We start from the raw sequence: 22,024 nt of genomic DNA on the forward strand, positions 1-22,024 counted from the left end.
ACCGATTATACAGTTCATTTTACTCGCAATAATAAACACATATTACACCTGTTATCGTAACATAATAATCATCAAAACATGAAACATGATGTTGTTTTGGTGCAAATAAAGTATTTTCATTCATTCATTCATAATCAAAGGGTAACGCAAAGATACTACAAACTCCAAAGCACTACACAAATCCGTCAAATAATTTTGCGTATCATTTCCTTTCAAAAACTTCACAATATCCAAGAGCATCGGCGTGTCGTACTTTCGGAAATCTAATTTTATGTGACAACGACTTCTTTTGTACGAACACATAGAATGGAAAACACGTTCATGCGGCGAGATAGCAAACAAAACCGCTTGTCACAACTTTTACGGGTTGGGGTTAAGCTATTCTTTCTGCGTGCGTATAGTGGCACTCGGCATCAAACATCGGGAAAATTACCTTTGAATTGCCCGTTTTTTCTCTTGTTTTAAACTTTCTCAGACAACTAGTTATTAACCATAGTCATTATCCTATTAGCCTCTTGGACACTCGAAAAGCAATAAAGGTGCTATTATCCTCTGTCAGAGGAGAATCGGAAATTAGATGTCTCGAGGATTATTATCTGTGTCGGCTTGTCCTCACTTAAGCTGATTCATCACTTGTGATATTTATTTAATCCGCTTCCAACGGAATACGTAAGCCAAAGACCCCGTTTCCTTTTTGTATGTTTCAAAGGAATAAGCAATAAATGTTGACCACGTACTAAATACAACACTTATGCAATTGAATAACATCTATAAATAAATTAAAATATGAAAAAAAGTTACTCCGATAAAAAATGTGTGATCGCTCATCATTACACAAATTTATTATCATATTACAAAGCTTACGAAAACAATTCTCAACTTCCAAACAACATCCCATGATTTACAATCTATAGGTATAATTTATATCACGTTCATTTTCAAATCTATCGTACATTTTTCGTAATAACATTCCATTTTTTCTTTCTCTACACTGTGCAATTCTAAAACAGCAAAGCACCTTTTTAATCAACTATTATTTTCATAAGTACGTATCATCATTCCATGTTAATGAGAAACTCGGCTTTGTTATTGTCTGGGCTTGTTTTAATCAAATTCATAAAAGGATAGACAAAATATATAACATGGACTTATTTTGTAACACAAGGGTCTAAATGTTTATTCATTTTGAATAGATCCCGACTAAATGAAGCGCTCCGGGAAGCTGGGTATGACATCGATCGAGAGAAATTTCCAGAAGGATACCAAGAGGCACCTTTAGCTTACGATGCAGTATGGGCGGTAGCTCTCGGTAATATAATATTTGAAAATTGTACTTCTTGCTTACTCTATATGAAACGTGCGATGTAATAAAAATTCTTCTTGCAGCGTTTAATAAAACAATGGAGAAACTCCAGAAAAGCGGGCTGAGCTTGAAAAATTTTACGTACACTAACAAAAAGATCGCAGACGATATATACGAGGCTATAAACTCGACTTCATTTTTGGGAGTGTCGGTGAGTATCTTGATTACCACACGCTATTTATTGTTTATGAATCTAATATTTATGCGCCACCGTCGATTCAATATAAGTTTGCGCTCGTTATACTAATGACGTGAGATTGAGTTTCATAGCTGGCTAACAGCAACATTTCTCGAAACAAATTGGCGGAAAGATTCGCGTTACTTCATTATTTTGTTCTAATAAAGGTGCAGAAATTAAGGCTTATACAGCATCGTTTGTAGAGTAATTTATTAGAGTAGTTGTATACAATTTAGATAAACAATAAATCAAAATAGTTGTCGGTCGTTGGAAACTTTGAAAGGAGCGATAAATTAGATTGAAAATTGAGTTTGCATATTATATAAAGCCGCCCATAAAAGTGATCCGATAAGCATGTATACTACTTGGAGTTTTATCGCAGGGATTGGTGGCGTTCTCGTCCCAGGGAGATCGAATTGCGCTGACTCAAATAGAGCAGTTGTACGACAACCATTATGTGAAACTTGGCTATTATGACACACAAGCAGATAACCTTACATGGTTAGAACGCGAGCGCTGGGTTGGTAAGTGTGAACTTCTTTATTTTAAAGATCACTTGTTCTCGAAAGAAAAGGATTTTTTTCGTATCTAAAATACTAGCAAACTGGCCCGTTTTTTTAGTAAAATAAAATCAGAAATTTACTGTATGTAATTCCTCATTTCGAATCCCTGATGGTATACCGTAAATATGGATTATAATATAGGATAAATTACATAAATGCTCTCATAATGGTAAACTTGTTATTTACATCAAAATTAATTTGCGCAAAATGCATGAACAATACACAATTTTACTCTGTATTTTTCGGCCGTGATCGGTTGACCAATTTCATACCTTATTGCACGCCTCATAAGCGAAGCGTTGAGGTGGGTACTACTGTCGCTTCGCGCAAAACATCTGATTTTTCAAACTTAAAATGTCTTTATGTATCATACATTGCACTTGTAAGATAATACATACACACACATATTAAGAAAAAACACTATTTTTAACGTTCATGATATTTTTGATGTCATTTTTGTTATTTAAACTAGTTAAAAAACAGTTTAAAAAAGTTCTGTCTTGGACGTCCGTGTGTCTGTATGTGCGGATCCTTTTTCTTGTTAACACGATAGCGACCGAAATACTTTACTAATCGAGTCTTTTTTTTTCTCTTACGCTTGAGTATGCTCAGGAATAGAACCCTTTCATTTTTCAGGGTCTGATTCGATGTGGTTTAATTGTTATTAAATAAACAAAAATAATAATTAATAAATAATTATTTAAAAAAAATTATGAGGCGTGCACTTTTGGATTTTCCAAATTATTTATAGAATAGTCCCGAAATGTTGCTATATTTACCTTAATATTCAATGTTATAATAATCCTGGGCTTTACTTTGTTACAAATAACATAGCAGGATAGTCGCAAATATATATTCGAAAAACATAACAAGAACAGTTAAAAAGTTAAAAAGGATGAACATTCATCAATGTTAAACTTTTGATAACGCCAATAGTCTAGTTAGACTTTAGAACAATAACAAATGGTTCATCGGGTTATGTATTACGTGTTTCAGTATTTATCGTGAAGTTTACGATATTGTAAATAGAGATTATATTAAAATTTAGACTTATAACAAGAAGAGTGTGAATTATAGTAGTTTGTAATGATAAAGATTATCAAAAACTTTCATAGCTTATATTTCATAGAGCCTTTTAAATTTTCATAACCTACAAGCAAAACAAATATAATTCTGAATACGTTCGTTCAAATGTTATAATAAGGCAAGACAACATTTCTTCAATTATAAAAAAATGAATAACATCCAACTTAAAACTATATAGGTACCGTTTTTCTGCTTTGTCCATTCATGTTTGTACAATGAAGCATTATAAATAAATAAAATAAATAGGTAGTAGTTTTTTTTTCAATCTATAAGAACGTAGAACGTATAAAATCCTGAAAGAATATTCCTAAAAATTATAATAGAAGGACCCCTACATACCTATACCAAATCTAAAAAAAACCATTAATCAATTACCAAAAACCAGCATCTTTTAATGAAATGTCTTTTTATATCCGCAGCGATAATAGGTAGGTATACTTGCTTCCAAAATTATTTTATTAATTTCCAAAAGTTTCGCGTTCTTCAGCGTGAAATCATAATGGGGCCATTAGAACGCGTTAAAATGATATCATTAGGAACTTTACTAAAAAGTTGTTCGCCAAAATTCCGCCCAGATTACCCAGGCTTAATACCTACTTATCTTTTTCAACCGATTAGCACCTCGTAAGATAAATGAGAAATACCATTAAAACGTGCAAAATTAAATCGAATTCCAATAATTACAACTTGAATTATGATTGCTGATTGTGTGTTCAGCGATACTGCATCGTTAATAAATTCGTTAATATGTTATATTTCGTGCAAATTTAATTAACCTAGATCGCTCAGATATTTTAACAAGGAAACCGCAGAAATGACATTACAGATTAATGTTTGTATCCAGCATAGCTGCATATATGCCAAAATTAACTCATACCTGAAAACAAATATGAGGGTACTTACTTCTTCAATTTGGTTGGTTGTGTGTGGTTGATACACAGTTTTATTTAAATCTCAACGTTGAAAATTGTTGTACAAGTACTACCATAAAATGCTACAAAATTATATCAGTCCACAATCCACATGAATTACATTAATCTCGCTGACGATCAAATACGCTTTGTGGAATCAATCAATGCAATCATTTATTGATAAAATTAAAATTTTTGAGATTTTTCTGGCCTCTTCTAAAACGATTTGCATAAAAAACATAAAACTATATTGAGTAGAGTTTTCCCTATAAAAATTTAACGATATCTCTAACCGGTGGTTCTCGTATTTCATGCTGTTTGCAACATCGAGGTCCAATTTATGAATAAAGTTGCGTTTTCATTTCACTCACAATGTTTGTTAGAAACGGTTTGCATGTTATTTTGAACAAGCTGAGATTTAAACTAGGTAACTAAAATTATCTTTCCAAGCAAAGTAAATACTACATTTACAGTGTAAATAGACCGTTATTCAGGTTTAGTATAAATACAGCTACTATAGAGTGTAGTATTTGAAAAGTTTTTATAGTATAAATCTACTTGCTATGTAGGTATAGGATCAAATGAATTATTAATTAAAAGGTTAAATTAAAATTAATAAACATGTTAGATGACAAGAGGCCTCTGCCAAATGCAAAATGTTCATAGGCGGTGGTAACGCTTACCATCAGCTTTGCCGAATATGATTTAAAAAAAAACTGTAACGTCTAAATAACAATAGATAATAAATCTATCCCTTACAACAGGAGGGAAAGTACCACCAGACCGCACTGTAGTTGTGAACGAGTTGCGAACAGTTTCGCTGCCTCTGTTCGCCTGCATGACTGCTCTGTGCATAGCTGGCATCCTCGCAGCGATCGCGCTTATCGTATTTAACATCATGCACAGACATCGACGGTAAGAAATACGTTATTTTTGTCAACCACATTCTTATCTGAACTCTATTGAAAATCCCTGAATTTAAGTGTTTACAGACTTTTTCGGTATGTTTATGTATTTTTTGTTTGCTTCTACGAATAACTTTAGCTTAAGGTATAAACAACCTATGCAATTATGATTAAATGTTTTCTTCCTCTCTAATCTTTATGGTGTTTTTCTCGATCTCCAGTTATCTATCCGCCAAGTTATTGACATCGTTCCGATATCCGTAATCCAGCGACTCGATTTTATTACCGGCGAACGTCAGAGCGGTCGTTAAAGACCGAGTTACGTCTGTAAATATTTCCACGTTGTTTATGACGGTACGTAATAATTTTATGGCAGGGTGATCCAGTGGTCGCATCCAGCTTGCAACACTGTAATGTTGTGCGGGTGTTGCGTTTGCTTCGGGTCGGCTATAGCGCTGGGCGTGGACGGGCGCTGGGTGCAGCCGCAACACTTTTCGGGGTTATGTGCGGCGCGAGCGTGGCTATTGGCCATGGGATTCTCTATGGCGTACGGCGCTATGTTCACCAAAGTGTGGAGGGTGCACAGACATACAACGAAGCCGAAAGTCGAATCGAAGGTAATTTGAAGAAAAAATACAACCCTACGACTTGGTAGATTCATACAAATGCCAAATACCGAATGCTTACGTAATAATTCTTTACAAATATGTAAACTTAAAACTACTCATAAGTAAAGTAATTAAAAGAAAATATCATAACAAACTAACAGATATGCTTATACTCTAGAAAACGACAGTAGGTCGACATAGGCCTATAATTAATCCATCAACGTCTTTCTCTCTGGTTAAATACGAAACTTTTCTACTAACCTATTACGGAAAAATTATAATATTAGATATATGTAAGTAGTCCGCTTTCTAATCTAAAAGAACATTACTGAATAAGTTGACATCGCCATGTAAGAGAAATTTTCTCAATTCGCGTTCACTCTCTTCACAATATAAAACAATTTTCGAATCGCAGGCAATTTATGTCTTCGCTCGCAAGTTCAAATTCTTCGCAACAGCGCTTCATTTTATTTATAGCACGCAATTTGTTCCGTAATGACTTTATCTGTTTTTAGTACATTAGGCGTTAACTGAAATTTGTAGGGCGCGTTTTCTGCGATACTGTGATGTTTTCAATTTACATCATATTAAGTGTGTTTATATATGATTTGAATATACATGAAAGTTCGTATATAATCATGAACATTTCAGAATTGAATTGCTTCATAAAAGGTCTTATTTTCGTTTATATAGGAATGGGAAAATAACATCTGAATGTTAACGTATATTTGGAATATTATAATGTGAATGGTTCGTTTGTAGTAAACGGGAGCAATGAAGGGAATAAATTTCACGCGAGCGAACTCGCGGTTCTGTTGTGACGACAAACGCATAAATCTAAAAGACAATATCCGTAACGTATAATTTACACAATAGACATTGAGGCTACGCTTGTTGCAATAGAACCGAGATAAAGCTAAGCCACGACATTATGGCCGGCTCTTGATCGTCTTTCGAAAATAACTTTAAAGCTTAACCTATTGTAAAACAGTGGGATTAGTTACGAAGAGCCAGTTTGAAGTTTAATGAGAAGATTTGTGTTAGATAAGAACGACTCTAGTACGTTATAAGTACATTATACTGTTGATTACTTAAAAAATGAGACGTTTAACCAAAGTGAAAAGAATATCTATTTAAAGAAATTGCAGTAAAAGTACTTGTAGCTGACTAATTAGATAAGTTAAATTCCACAAAAGCAAGTAACTCATTTTTTATAGACCCAACATAACGGAACTGTTTCTTTAATGAATGGCTCATTTTTTAACGTGTTTATATTGTTTTAAATTTGTTTTTGTTTTTTCAAACGAAACGCGCTTTCATATAAACAAATTCTCTTTATCTAAATATAAACAAACTGCTTAGTATTTTTATATATGTACCTATGAACACAAAATTCTAACATTTTAAAATTAAATCTTCGGAAATAATGATCTTTCATATATTCAGTATCGTTATAGCAATTTACAAGTACAACATATCAATAAAACCTACTATGAAAGATTATAAATCAATAACACACAATATTAAAATAATAGTTTATTACATTACTATAAAGCTGTATCAATACATATACAAATATGTACAATTTTAGAAACGCATGCACGGCTGGAAGCTGTACACCATGGTGGGCGGTCTCCTCATAGTAGACGTGGCAATATTGACCGCGTGGCAAATACGGGATCCGTTGCAAAGACGTGTCGAGATATTCCCTCTGGAAGCGCCTCGACACCACGACGACGATGTTCATATACGGCCAGAATTGGAACACTGTGAAAGCGAACATAATGCTGTATGGCTGGGTGAGTAATAATTGTTGAATATGCAAGAGGGAATATTCCCTGTGAGGAGCAGCTGCAATGTGAACCTAAAACAATCGAAAATTTTGTTGCTCATAGTTAACTAATTGACGAATAGAACGGATGATTTTATAATTTAAGCACTTTATTAATACTTCATTGAAAGAGAATTAAATACATACGACATAGATTTCAGATTCAGACGCAGTAAAACCTTCAAAAATATTTGAAGTAACAAATTCCAACTTTTGATGCACATAATTACCTATCTCATTAACATTTGAGCATACAACTCTTAAATCGCGTTAAATATTAATATGCATACTTGTTGACTTATTTAATTAATAAATTATTATTCACGGGTCTATAAGTTTCGATACATCGACTACGTGATTTATGCATGAAGCGATTAATTATTCAGGATTGTTCGAAATACTAACCGTTGCAATTAACTGACCTACTCCGATGGTTCGCTGGAAATCCGTTTACAACGTATTATGAATTTTAATCACAATAAAACTTACTACTACTATAAATAGCTGTGAGCTAGTCGGGTAGCTTTCCGAGCACAAATGGGATTAAATTTTAGTTTGACATCAAGCTAAAACATACTGCATCGATTTTATAGTTAGACCAACTTACACAGCGATGAAATGTTGGAGCATTTCATTTAACTCTTAAACTAATACTGCGAGTGGTTGCGTACTCAATTCATAAATACTTAATTATATGCTATAAATTTACATTTCAATTTGATATTATTTAGAAATGAATTTCCGGTCCTTTATATTCAGTATTAACTTCGAAATAGAATATTATACACTTCTAAGAAATATAACGAGCTCCTTTGCGAGAAATTCTCGAGTTCCACTCGTATTATTCTTAACAGCGACGAAAGCCTTCGAAAGATGCCAAAATAGAAGCTTCTGGAGGAAACCCTTTATGAACGCATTCTTCAAGAGGAGCTATTACTTAAAACAATTTGACTTCCTCCGCCCATGAAGTTCTGAAAGCTAATTATAAATGTAGTTTAATACCGTATAATTCAGTCCCTAAAACGATGAAAACATAAATAAGTCTCAAATAAAGTCCACCGCAAACTCATTTGCGAGCCGGCGGTAACTTAGCGAGCAGAAATTAAAAAGTTTTTAATTCTTAATCACATCTGCTTTGTCCATAAAATGGTGCAATACTAAAACATTTCTTTGCTAACCAAACTCAAGTTGTAAAGAGTTTAATTCGTAGCGTTTGTTTTTATTTATAACTTATTAAATTAGGTAGATATAAATGGATAAGATAAACTGATAATAGTACCTCTATATATATAATTCATAAAGCAATTACAGTTTCAATTTTAATCTTTCTATTCAATAATATATATATATATATATATATGTGTGTGTGTGTGTGTATGTGTGTGGATGCAAAAAATACATAACCATTCATTTCAGGCGTAATGTACGGCTACAAGGGCCTCGTATTAGTCTTCGGACTGTTCCTTGCCTACGAGACGCGGTCCGTGAAGGTCCGCTCCATCAACGACTCCCGCTACGTGGGCATGAGCATCTACAACGTGGTAGTGCTCTGTCTGATCACAGCACCGGTCACTTTGGTGATAGCCAGCCAGCAGGACGCGGCGTTCGCGTTCGTTTCGCTTGCGATTGTCTTCTGCTGTTTCCTGAGTATGGCCCTAATTTTTATACCCAAGGTATGTATTACTTACTATATAAAAGGGTCAAGGTATATTTATAGTTATTTTAGTCTTAATTCTGAAACATTTGGTATAAGTATTTCGCTAATTAAATAATTCTACTACGAAGAAGCCAATATGAGTAGCGTGTATTGCAAGCCTCATAAGCGAAGCGTTGAGGTGGGTACTACTGCCACTTCGCGCAAAACATCTGATTTTTCAAACTTAAAATGTCTTTATGTATCATACATTGCACTTGTAAGATAATACATACACACACATATTAAGAAAAAACACTATTTTTAACGTTCATGATATTTTTGATGTCATTTTTGTTATTTAAACTAGTTAAAAAACAGTTTAAAAAAGTTCTGTCTTGGACGTCCGTGTGTCTGTATGTGCGGATCCTTTTTCTTGTTAACACGATAGCGACCGAAATACTTTACTAATCGAGTCTTTTTTTTTCTCTTACGCTTGAGTATGCTCAGGAATAGAACCCTTTCATTTTTCAGGGTCTGATTCGATGTGGTTTAATTGTTATTAAATAAATAAAAATAATAATTAATAAATATTTATTATAAAAAATTATGAGGCGTGCACTTTTGGATTTTCCAAATTATTTAAACTTTGCAGCTGTTTCCAAAATGCATAAAAACTAGGAGATTTAATACGTATGGATTTAAAAAAATATTCGAGTACTAATTCGTATTTGCAAAATTTTTTCATACATTGCATTGTTCAGAATTAGTCAAGTCCCATATCGATAGCTGTGCACAAACACATAGATTGGATAATACCGTGGGCAATAGGGAAATCGAAAACACGAGCGGCAGGCTTATTCATATATTCCGATGGGGATAAATGTATGTTAGAGTTGAATGATTTGAATATAAATCAGTGTACGTTCATAGAAACTTGCAGATATTAGTCTGCCCACAAATCACTGTAAGTGAAGTCCCGTGTTCCCTAGTGGGCTAGGGTAATTTAATTCAGGTTATATTCAATGTATTTTTGTAAAGGGTGACTTGTATAACCTTCGTATATGATGGTAAAGGATATCTTATTGTGTAACTAGATTAATAAGACGGCTTACATAATATGATATCTGATTTTTATGTGTAACTTTATTGGCAAAATAATGTCGCGTCTATACGAATTTCCTTTTTGAAACCATAAGTATTATAAGAACGGTTTGCAAGTAAAATCTGAAAAATATATATTTTAACTCAACAAAAACTCTTAACGTTAAGCTATATATAGAATTTAATGAGAGTAAATTATATACCAAATTCTCCTAAAATAGCTCAGTGCAAGTAAAGCAGTTTTCTGGAAGCTTAAATATATCGTATGCCCACATTTTGCTCGACGCCACTTAGCTTTGGTCCTTATATAATCCGGTTAAGAGACCAATTTATATAAAAGAGCGTAGCATATACGATTCATGAATAAGAACTGCTTGATCCTAATATGCTACATACTGTATCTCTAAACACCTTTTGAAACATGGTGTGTTTAACATTTCATAAAATATGACCTTTTAGACATCAAACCCATTTTTAAACATATTATGGGCCAAATTAGATACATCAATCTAGCTACTTTTCTTTCACCATTTCGTGAATCAAACTATGTCTCCATATTAGAATCTTTCACAAATAAATGCTAAATTTAATTTATCATTGCCAAAGTATCATGATATTATTTAACTATATTTTTCTTTAATTACTCTATGCTAATCTGATGTAAAATAATCTCTAGAAAATGCGAAGTTTTAGAAAATTGATATTCTTGTTTTTAAAACGTTCCAGAACATTTGAGAAATTTAGTTGAAACTTGTAAAATTCGAGACAGGAACATTTAACCTTGACGCTGAGTTCTACTTTGTTGAATATTTAATGCTTTCCCAGATTAAAGAATTTTTATGTAAACGCTTGCCAGAGTTTTTGCAGGTACTTGGCGAAATTGCATTAAAGTATTAAATTAATGAATAAAACATTCTCTCGACACATAAACTCTGTAATAATTAGTACATAACTTTTCAAAAAATGTACATATCTTCTTAATTATCAACCTTTTATTTGTTTCCACGACAGGAATAACGAGGCTCTTTTGAGAATTCACAAATAGTAAGCAATATACACACAATGCAATTTGTTTCGTCTAGAATTTACTTTATGTACACGAAAACTCTGTGTGCACCGGATTTTATAAAAATACGAACACTGAAACCAAACTATAGCAGTGAGTTTCGTTCAAAAAGGTTACGCTACAAAAAACCTGAATAAACTTCATTCGCTTGGGAATATCGGGAAATTTTTCAGAATCAATAACGCAAACTGTTTAATTAATAAATGTAATCAATTTCAATTTAACGTTAATGAATCGTGTAATCGCATTATTAGCGTAGGTATGCATGACTCAACGAATGCGTTTATAAAAGAAATACAAGCGCATTGGAAAATATAAACGTAGAAACGTAGGTATCTATAAAAGACTGGCAGGCTAATAGAAAAAAGATCAAAAAATTAAAGGCTATAAAAATGCAATAGATTTACCTTTTCGATATTTCGATATAAATATTCAATCATTAAAAATTGAATTTATTATTAACTTGTAGTTTTATAGAGATAAACTACGGCATAACTATGAAGAAATGTGTAACGTATGAACACTCCCATGACTATTTCTGCTCGTTAATCACGATCGCGTATCACACACGTTACAAAAAGGGAACTGGCATTTGTTTTAACTTCATTCATCGCACGAGACAGCTTTGTTCCTGTTTTGTATCACAGACATTGATTAACACAATAGACTTATCTTAAAATAAATGTTACTATGTAACCTGCTTGTAGAACCACATCTATTTGGTATTTAGTCACGTATTTAAATGACAATGTAAGCTTTTATTATAACAATATCTACTTATATAAAGCAAAACGCGATACTATGCGATAACAAAATCCTAGTTACCATCAGACAATAATGAATGTGACGACAAAAAATTGGTAGAGCAATTATTAAATATTCTATGTAGATTGATAAAAGAAATACAAAGCCTCATCAAATATGAATTTAAAAATCGTTTTCTCATATTGAGGCTATAGGGAAGTCATTAAAGCTGCGTCACCAACAAATAATAATGTCGAAACGAACGATAGGTAAATGATGTTTTGCTATCAACTCATCGTGTTAGCTATTGTTACGTTTTGAAATCTTTGATATATATACAGTACCCACTACTCCAAGGCAATACATATATTTTGACAATGAGATTTGGCATTTAATATTATGTAAAGATATTTTCTCAAAATATTTTATTGACACATCACTCAATGTTTATAATATGTGCATAATAATTAGTTCATACACGTAAATTTGATTGGTTGCGTTTAGTAGCGTTGCTCTTGAATTTACCCTATTCATTAAGAACAATCATTTTAAAGTACATACTTATAACATATATATCATATTTTCTAGGTACCATAAATGAAATTGAATCACTTATTACTTTGAAGCAAAGCAGTGACGCAAAATACGTTTCGTACGTAATGCCGTAATGGAGATGTATTTTTGATGTAAAAATTCCAAAAGTAGCAAAATAAATGTGTTGACATTTCTTTTATAACCGTACCTTATTAATATCGTCGTCTCAACCACCACAATAAATTTAATTCTATTTCATATCTAGGGTACACAAAATAAAGTGTGGGTATAAATATGATTTCTGAAAATGTTTGCACGGTATAATACTTTCAATATTAGTTACCATTCCATTACAATAAAAAGACCCCAGGCTTTCCACTCAAGTTAAGCCCTCATATACGTAACTGATCACGTATTTCATTCTTGTACCAATAAGTCATCTTGTGTGCTTTTAAATTTTTGTTGTTCATCGCTCTAAAGTAACATATAGGAAATTGTGGTTCTAAAATATCTTCGCAAGCTGTTGGTTAAATCTTCAAATTGATTAACCATGTGATATTCGGAAAATGTAATATTTTCGTTTTATATTTGGCAAATATTTGATCCTTAATTTACATGTGTAACTGTTAGAAATTTATTATTAGATTTACCTCACACTTCAGATGATATTTTAGCAATATATAACGAGTTCTGTGATCGCTCACGCAAAAACCCTTTAACCTTTCACCATACCTCAAAATATCATGAGTAATATTACTTATATTACAAAGATCAAAGTTTAAGACGATGTGAGGATACCCGAAACTTAGCATCCAATATTAATGAACTACGACATATTTGAAAATGACTACCCATTTAATAAATAACTAAAGCGAAAACCCATGAATATCAATAATGATAAGTGACTTTATAAAAAAGCATAGAAGCTTGATGATTACTTTGCTTTTGATTCCCGTAAAGTTTAAAGAAGCATCTAAAAATCAACACATAACATCTTATACAAATATAATAAAAAAAAATCATAATGTAGGTGATAGAAGTGATCAGACATCCAACGGAGAGAGCAGAGAGCGGTCGCGGCTCTGGCTCCGGGTCTGCTCCCGCTGACGAGGAGCGCTACAGAGAACTAGTTAAGGAGAACGAAGAACTGCAGAAACTTATTGCTCAGGTCAGTTACGTTGTGTTTAATATGTAAGTTTTGCATTTGAATTTTTCTTTCTTAATTAAATCCATAGCAACTTATAACGTCAGAACCCTGTCGACATACGATCGCTTACTGGAACTGGAAGAAGCAATTAAGGAAATAAATTTCGATATAATAGGTATTTCAGAAGTGAGGCGACTTGGAAATAAAATAGAAGAATATGATAACCTTATACTCTGCCACATAGGACGCACACCCGGTAAATACGGAGTAGGCTTCATTATAAAAAAGCTACATAAAAACTACATAGAGAGTTTCATTGGATTAACAGATCGTGTAGCAATGTTAAACTTAAATTTTCAAGGATTCAAGCTATCTATAATACAAGTTTACGCACCGACTGACAACGCTACCGAGGAAGAGATAGAGGAATTTTACCAAACCATTGACAGGGCAATACAAGCAACATATAATACTTTTATATTAATGGGTGACTTTAATGCGAAAGTCGGTGCTCCCCAAGAAGGAGAATATCACACAGTGCAGAAACATGGTTATGGCGTAAGAAACGACAGAGGGCAGAGACTCGTGGACTATGCTCGTGAACATAACCTAACCATCATCAACACGTGTTTCAAGAAAAAGCTTAATCGAAGATGGACTTGGCGATCTCCGAATGGGCAACACAAAAACGAGATCGACTATATGCTATCCAACCAAAGGAAATATTTTCAAAATTTTGAAGTCATGAACGTTAACTATCCGTCAGACCATAGGCTAATAAGAGCATCAGTTAATATTTCTAAACAAATGAAAAGCAGAGCTAATTTCACAAACAAGTCTGTAACCCAACTAATGAACGAAGAAGAAATAACCAGATATAAAGAAAACCTAGAGAAAATGCTACTCTACCCAACTACAAACTGGCAGAATACCTCAGTACAAAACTATTACGACAAGATAAAAGACGCTATCATCCAGAGCTTGAAAAAAGTTAGAAAAGATAGAAGAGAATCTCATAAACAACACAGAATACTAACAGATCGCACAGCTTTTTTACTAAAAAGAAGAAAAGACTTACAAAGAACAAAAAATAAAACTAGATCAATGAAAAACGAACTCTCGGCTCTCTACAAAATAACAAATAAATACATAAAAAGGGACTACGCCACATATAGACAAAATACAATAGAAAAACACTTAAAACACACAGGAAGTACAAAGAAGGCATTTAAGGATCTCAAAACAAGCAGGACTTGGATAGAAGGACTCGAGAAACTAGATAGAACTGTGTACAAACGATCTGACATTATAAATGTAGCCACAGACTTCTACAGAAAACTATACAGCGATAATAAACAAAATACAATATCAAGATCCACCAATGTAACTGATAGTAATGTGAAGCCAATTTATGAAATGGAAGTCATCGAAGCAATAAAAAGTTTGAAATTAGAAAAAAGCCCTGGTTCCGATAACATCACAAACGAATTACTGAAAATATCACACAAAATACTAGCAGTACCATTAACAAAGCTATTCAACCTAATTTTACAAACTTCTGAAACACCCTCTCAATGGTCAGAATCAAATATCGTTCTTCTTTACAAAAAAGGCGACCCGAAGGATATTGGTAACTACAGACCAATAAGCTTGTTACCTAGCCTCTACAAACTCTTTTCATCCATTATTAATAAAAGAATCAGTACTACACTGGAATTAAAACAGCCGACAGTACAAGCTGGTTTCAGGAAAGGATTCTCTACAGCTGACCATATCCACACAATTGAACTAATAATAGAAAAGTACCAAGAACAACAAAGGCCACTATATATAGCTTTTATTGACTACCGCAAGGCATTTGATATGGTAACACACAGAAGTATATGGGAAAGCTTAAAACAGCAAGGAGTAGAAGACGTGTATATAAAGGTCATCCAAAGCATATATACTAATAACAAGGGTAGAATAAAGCTAGAAACCCTCGGACCTAGCTTTCCTATAAAGAGAGGCGTCAGACAGGGCGACCCGCTATCTCCAAAAATATTTATAGCCATCCTGGAAGAGATCATCAGCAAGTTAGACTGGAGCAGGTCGGGATTGTACATAAAGGGTGACTATCTGAATCACTTAAGATTTGCAGACGACATAGTATTGTTTTCCGAAACTGGCTCTCAGCTACAGCGCATGATAGAATCATTGCATCTAGCTAGTAATAAAGTGGGATTGGAGATGAATCTTACCAAGACCATGATAATGACAAACAGCAGGAGAAGACCAATAACAATAAATGAAATGCCACTGGACTATACCGATAAATACATATACCTAGGGAAGAGAATAAGTTTTGATAGGAAAAACAACGAATCGGAAGTTGAGAGAAGAGTACAACAGACTTGGAATAAATATTGGAGCATGAAAGAAATTTTTAAAAGTAACCTTCCTACATTCTTAAAAACGAAAGTTATGAACTCAAGCCTTCTACCATGTTTGACGTACGGATGCCAGACCTGGAAGTTCACCTCGAACCTAAAAAAGAAAGTCACAACATGTCAACGAGGACTAGAACGAAGCATGCTTAATATAAAGAAAATAGACAAAGTACGACATACAAAAATAAGGTCAATAACCAAAGCCACCAACGCCTTAAACTATGCACAAAAACTCAAGTGGAAATGGGCTGGACATGTTGCGAGGCTTGAGGACGAGAGATGGACCACGAAAGTAACTTTTTGGAAAGGCCCGATAGGCAAAAGGAATAGAGGAAGACCAGTGACTCGTTGGGAAGACGAGATCATACGGACTGCCGGTCCAAACTGGAAAATGATTGCACAAGACAGAGAAAGTTGGGCATCTTTGGAGGAGGCCTTTACCCAATATGGGGTTTCTACAAACAATGTATAATGAAAATATAAGTGTATAAATATGTACATAATTAATATATAACATACAGTAAAAATTGTATTTAAACAACAAATGAACGGCTATACTTACTACATAATATAATACAACAGAACTTACTTTTTTAAATGTATAAATTTATGAACTAAATGTAACTAGGTATATCATAGATAAAAAAAACTGTTTTAAATAATTGAAACTTGTAAAAATGCTTAAGTAGAAAATAAAAGGCTTTTTATTTTATTTTTATTTTTAATTAAATCCATAACTCTAGACAGAATCCGCTTAGAATTTATTTCAGAGGGTTTTTCAGAAAAGAGATCAATACGAATTGCCTTTTTGATTTTGAACATTGGACTTTTTGCGTACACATGAAAGGAAAAATCTATAGATGCTCACAGTAGTGACGTAGTGAAGTTGGAGGATTACAGAGCATTTGGTCATTAGTGCGAATGTATTTTCTTTGCTAATTGCTCTCTATACCAGCGCCTGCTTAGTTTGTTAGTCTTCGTCGATATTCGCTTACGAAGCTTAAATTGGGACAGGAGAATATTTGAATAAATGTACATATATTCAAATGGCTAATTTGAACTAATCCCATTAGGACACATATCTACATCAGCATGTTGTAATAGAATATTATATCGATTTTCACTTTCAAACAAAAGAATTTTCTACGAAACTCCGAACCGTGACTTAAATTTACAGTGAACGTGGCAATAGTTTCCGATTCATACATGATATAGGGTCCAATGCTTTGTCTTCTGACTTCTGAGTCGATATCGTTTCCGCAAAGTAAATATTAGTCTGTGGTAAAAAGTAATGGCCGCTGGCTGGACCGAGCACATTTAATCTTGAGACGCTACAATTTAAGTTTTATACCCTTGTGCATTCTTGCGCCATCTCCAAGTTGTAGAATTAAAATGGATTCCTCCAAGAGCTAACAATGTTCAACTTTAAACTCTAGTAGTTGGCGCTCGATTTCGATTTTTACTCCCCTTTCTTTTACTTGTAACAATTTGAAATATCCAAGTAGATATACCCACCACCGCCAGTTTTTAATTACTTTTCTCGTTAGCATTTTCGCCAGTACACATATTAAACTAGGTGCCCTGACGGTGAGCATTTTTTTCTAAAACTTGCGTCTTAAAAATGATCCTTGAATTTTTTCATTCAAACGATAAATGCACATTCGTATGCTATTAATGCAGCATTATAATATACATAGTAGCTAGACCAATGGGACTAATAAATGTTTATCAAAAGCCACTTAGTTTAACAAAACTAGCGTATACAAATTAGATATATTGCAAGCTTAAAAAGTAAATGATACCAAAATTCGCGCTTTTTGGACTGCAGCCAATTGCCGTATTAATCCTATTAAGTGTGGAAGTGCCAGCATTACTATTTCATTTTTTAATTAAAATTATTTTATATTAATAGACCTCTTGCGTCGAGCCAAGCCATGCAATTTTTCCTATCATACATGTTGTTTATTATATAAAAAATTCCTGATTTTCATTAAAAACAAATGAAATCAGTGGGTAGGGTTGGTACGGCAAAAAATATATATAGGTATCAATATAATATCTAGTAAACCCTTGTAACAATTCTTAACAATAAATTCTAACAGACAACTATTCAATTCAATTAAATTATAATATTTGATCTTTAAATTTCCGAAACAAATAGTGTATAAGTGAAGACCCAAACATATTAGGTCTGAATTTATTTCGTGATCAAATTTCCTTCATTTTATTCAGAGTTGACATAAATCCGATTCAATTTCCGAAACACTATCAGCTGTATATCCCTTTGCGGCTGAGGCAGTTAGGAGGGAAATAACATTGGCTTATTTATAACTTTTTTAGCAATGCGCTTAGGGATTAAGGGGATTTTTTTTCAAACTATCTTATTACATGAACATATCAGCTAAACTACAAAAAGTACGTATAATAAAATAGCCTGTCTAGGCATAATCTGTAGAAAGCTAAAAAACGTTTAAAATTAAATATTTTATTTCTTAGAATCAGAAGTGATCGAACTCTTGACTTCAAACCATATTATGATATAATAGTAGATATAAGAGTCTCATACACCTTTGAACTCGTTTTTCCAAGAATATTAAAGAGCAAATTATATTTTGCAAGTGACTTCTCAGAATATTTGATTGGGAAAAAATACAACTAATGTTCTTTTAGATATAATATCTATCAAATAATATTATTTCTAATTTATTTAATATATTATTGTGAATATAAAAGTTACTTGTGCCTTTATAAATACAAAACAAAAACCCAGTTTTATATTCGAACTGAGATTACTTCACAAGAAACAATGGGTTCACATTTAAAACTTTTCGCGAATTTTCTGCTAAAGTTGAATCACTGTTGCTCAGCGTTGCATGCCTCTTTTTTACTGGAAAATAATTTAAAAATAGTTATTTATGTATGGTAGGATAATGCTTCTATTCAGATTTGACCTCAATTTGGAATAATTCTTCAAAATATTGATAAAATCCATACAAAAATCTTTACATTGACTTCAACTTTGCAAAATTATTTTTTAGTACGATACAAAAATAATACTTACTTATCAACACTTGCTTCAAAACTGGTTGTGTGTATTCAAAACATAGATATACTTTAACATAATATCTACTAATAATTATACTATGAATTTTAAAAGTGTTGCAAAGAAAGTGATTATTGAATAGGATTTCAATTTTGTGTTATATTATAACTGAATGCTTAGTCGCGTTACAAATTACCGATAGTGATATGACAGCTAGTTTTGATAACAGAATTTTAGGCCTACGAGACTAATAATGCTTTCTTTCATTCATTCTCCATGAGTTTAATCATCTTTTTATAATATAAAAACGCAAATTCGATCCAACTTGTACATGTAAATTTGTGATCATTTCGCAAAGCATTCCTAGACGTATGCTACGCGGCACGTAAGTTTAGCAATCAGCTTAAAGTGGAGGGGAGTTCAAATAGAACGAAATAAAGGCGAACTTGCCGTAAAACATTGAAGGTCACCGCTAGACTTACGTGCTGCGTCTAATACATTACAAACATGTAATCAAATTTTGTTCACAGAAAGAAGAACGTATTCGCGTACTGAAACAGAAGTTGGCAGAGCGCGAGGCGGCCGCGGCGGACGGCGTGACGCAAGGTACGGGCGGCGGAGTCATCGCCGACTTGGCCACGGCCACCTCAGACTATGGCACTTCAACCAATTACACGCGGTCCTCCCGCGCCTCTGTGTCCGATCTAGACTTCTCTGAGAGCTACCTATAAACTTACCTACCTCACATTTCACTGCATTCATTGATATAATAAGTAATAACCAGTTCATTTGCGAAATATCCAGTCGGCTTGCGCCGTTCTAAAGTTGATATTTTCGTTGCAAATGCATGGCTTTGATTTTTCAGTTAATTTTATAATAACATTGATTTTTACTTTTAATGCAAATAACGCAAAGTATAATCAGCATACTTTTTCTTTTTAAGTGCTTAGTATTCTCTACAATACATTTTATTTATACATGTTACAAGCAGACAGTAATAATGGATATATGTAAACACACTAAAATAGTACCAAAATTTTATGCACACACACCCATGATACACGACGTATCTTTATTGCAGTTTTTAGATAAATATTTTATTTACAAGAATCAAATTCCATGCACAATTTAAAAATCGATACGTAATCACATTCAAATGTTGTAATGTTTGATTTTATTTTACTTTTGTCTATAAAGATTCTTAAAAAGGAATATTATTTCCTTTTCCTACACCTTAAATAAAAAATTACGGTACTAAATTTATAGATAATTGGATATATTAGGTTAAATCAAAAACTTCTTCAAATTCCCCGTCATTAAGATAATAATGTAGTAATTGTCGTTTATACAGAATATTTAAAACAACCTATATTCAGTTCTAATTTTAGTAACTGTTAAATTGATACAACGAAGCTATTTGGATACATTATAACTTACCTAATATTTATTTAATTCCCATGTTAAATTGCAATCTCACACGTTGTTTAATTTATTTTATCTTTAGCACAAAAATAGTAGATCTGCAAAATTGTAATGTTTTAAAGTTTCGATTTATGCCTTATTTCGTGATTGTTTCGAATCCAGTTTTGATTTAAAAATTTATACACTCCACTTGGTAATAATATTATGTCTTTTAAATGTTTGAAACCTATCTTCCCTACTAAACACTAAATTTTACCCCGTTTCTACCTCACAGTCATAATTTGTGACAATCGCACATGTGACGTGTTTGTATATAACATACTTCGACTCTTACTAGACTGACTTAGCCGTACTTTTAGAGTTAATATTTCAAGCTTTTAAAAGTTTAAGTAACACTTCTAGCTGCTACTTCAAACCTTTAATCGTAATTGTAATAGAATAGCTCCCGTTATATCGCTGGTCGATCATAGGATAATGATTTTTTAATTTGTCACTACAACGATTACTATACGATTTAAATGCTTTTAAAATAAATATAACAATGTTAAAAGCACCTTCATTATATTTGACACTTTTACTTACTATAATTGGCACAAATTTTAATAACTACTTAATAGGTAGAGAAGATCGTTAATAATTAATTAATGATAAATGTTATGTACTTGTAGATAAACTAATAGAAATTAAATTATATTTACATTTATTTGTATTCATTTACGCCATATAAGTTGTGTTGTTTGATTCATGCAGTCAAATCTCGTTAGTGCATAAATTCTGTTGAATTATTTAATTAGAAATTATGAGTTGATTGTAAATAATATACTTAAGTTTATTAGAAAAATAAATAAATTAATAAATAATTGGTTATATTTTTTTTTTCAAAATTGAATCATTTTATGAGGAGAAAAAGATCATTACAAAGGGAAAAAGATAAAAATTCAAATTGGAACGTAAGTATTGTATGTATTCCGTTCCCTGTAGTCATGTGTTGTTAACCCAAAATTGCATGACCACCCCCCACCGTGCACTTCCTACAAACAATGTGTTTTTGGCATTCCAACTGTTAGCACGTTATAACTTTAAATCGTTTTATTTGACCATAATTTTAATAAAATACATATCTCACTTGTCGCTAACTATTTAAACGCCACTCGAAAACGGTATGTTATTCTCTTCTGCTTTACAACCCTTGATGAACTGGCATCGCTCCAGCTAGTCAATCGCTGAATAGCGCTATTGTGTAAAGAAAACATATTTACTATACAGCCAAGAATGTTACCTAAGGTTATAAATTCCGCGTCCAAATTGTTTCGAAACAATTGAAGCGAATAAAACTAAATGAACTCTTCAAGCATGGCATCTCAAGACAATATAGCCTACTTTCCGCCGCAGCGAACGAGCGTCATACGTTTAATGATAACTACCACAGATATCTAACTACGACCGTTTAAAAGGCA

The 22,024-nt window shown here is 32.8% G+C and overlaps 1 protein-coding gene across 2 annotated transcripts in view; it reads left to right on the plus strand.

The window, feature by feature from the left end:
- Positions 1–22,024, plus strand: part of GABA-B-R1 (gamma-aminobutyric acid type B receptor subunit 1) — a 97,955-nt gene that overhangs the window by 73,131 nt on the left and 2,800 nt on the right. The window contains exons 7-15 of one of the 2 annotated variants that reach the window (XM_089714311.1): positions 1,194–1,309; positions 1,387–1,514; positions 1,924–2,065; positions 4,866–5,016; positions 5,383–5,623; positions 7,206–7,413; positions 8,862–9,118; positions 13,557–13,694; positions 19,676–19,751. In XM_089714311.1, coding sequence (XP_089570437.1) covers positions 1,194–1,309; positions 1,387–1,514; positions 1,924–2,065; positions 4,866–5,016; positions 5,383–5,623; positions 7,206–7,413; positions 8,862–9,118; positions 13,557–13,694; positions 19,676–19,751 — 1,457 coding nt within the window. Of the gene's footprint in view, positions 1–1,193; positions 1,310–1,386; positions 1,515–1,923; positions 2,066–4,865; positions 5,017–5,382; positions 5,624–7,205; positions 7,414–8,861; positions 9,119–13,556; positions 13,695–19,675; positions 21,330–22,024 lie in introns of those variants that run through there. The other variant, XM_089714310.1, reaches the window with a different exon arrangement.

The sequence above is a fragment of the Colias philodice genome, chromosome 3 (genome assembly GCF_061535455.1).
Source record: "Colias philodice isolate Cphi_HAF_F1 chromosome 3, ilColPhil1 Martin Lab GWU primary, whole genome shotgun sequence".
Lineage (NCBI taxonomy): Eukaryota > Metazoa > Arthropoda > Insecta > Lepidoptera > Pieridae > Colias > Colias philodice.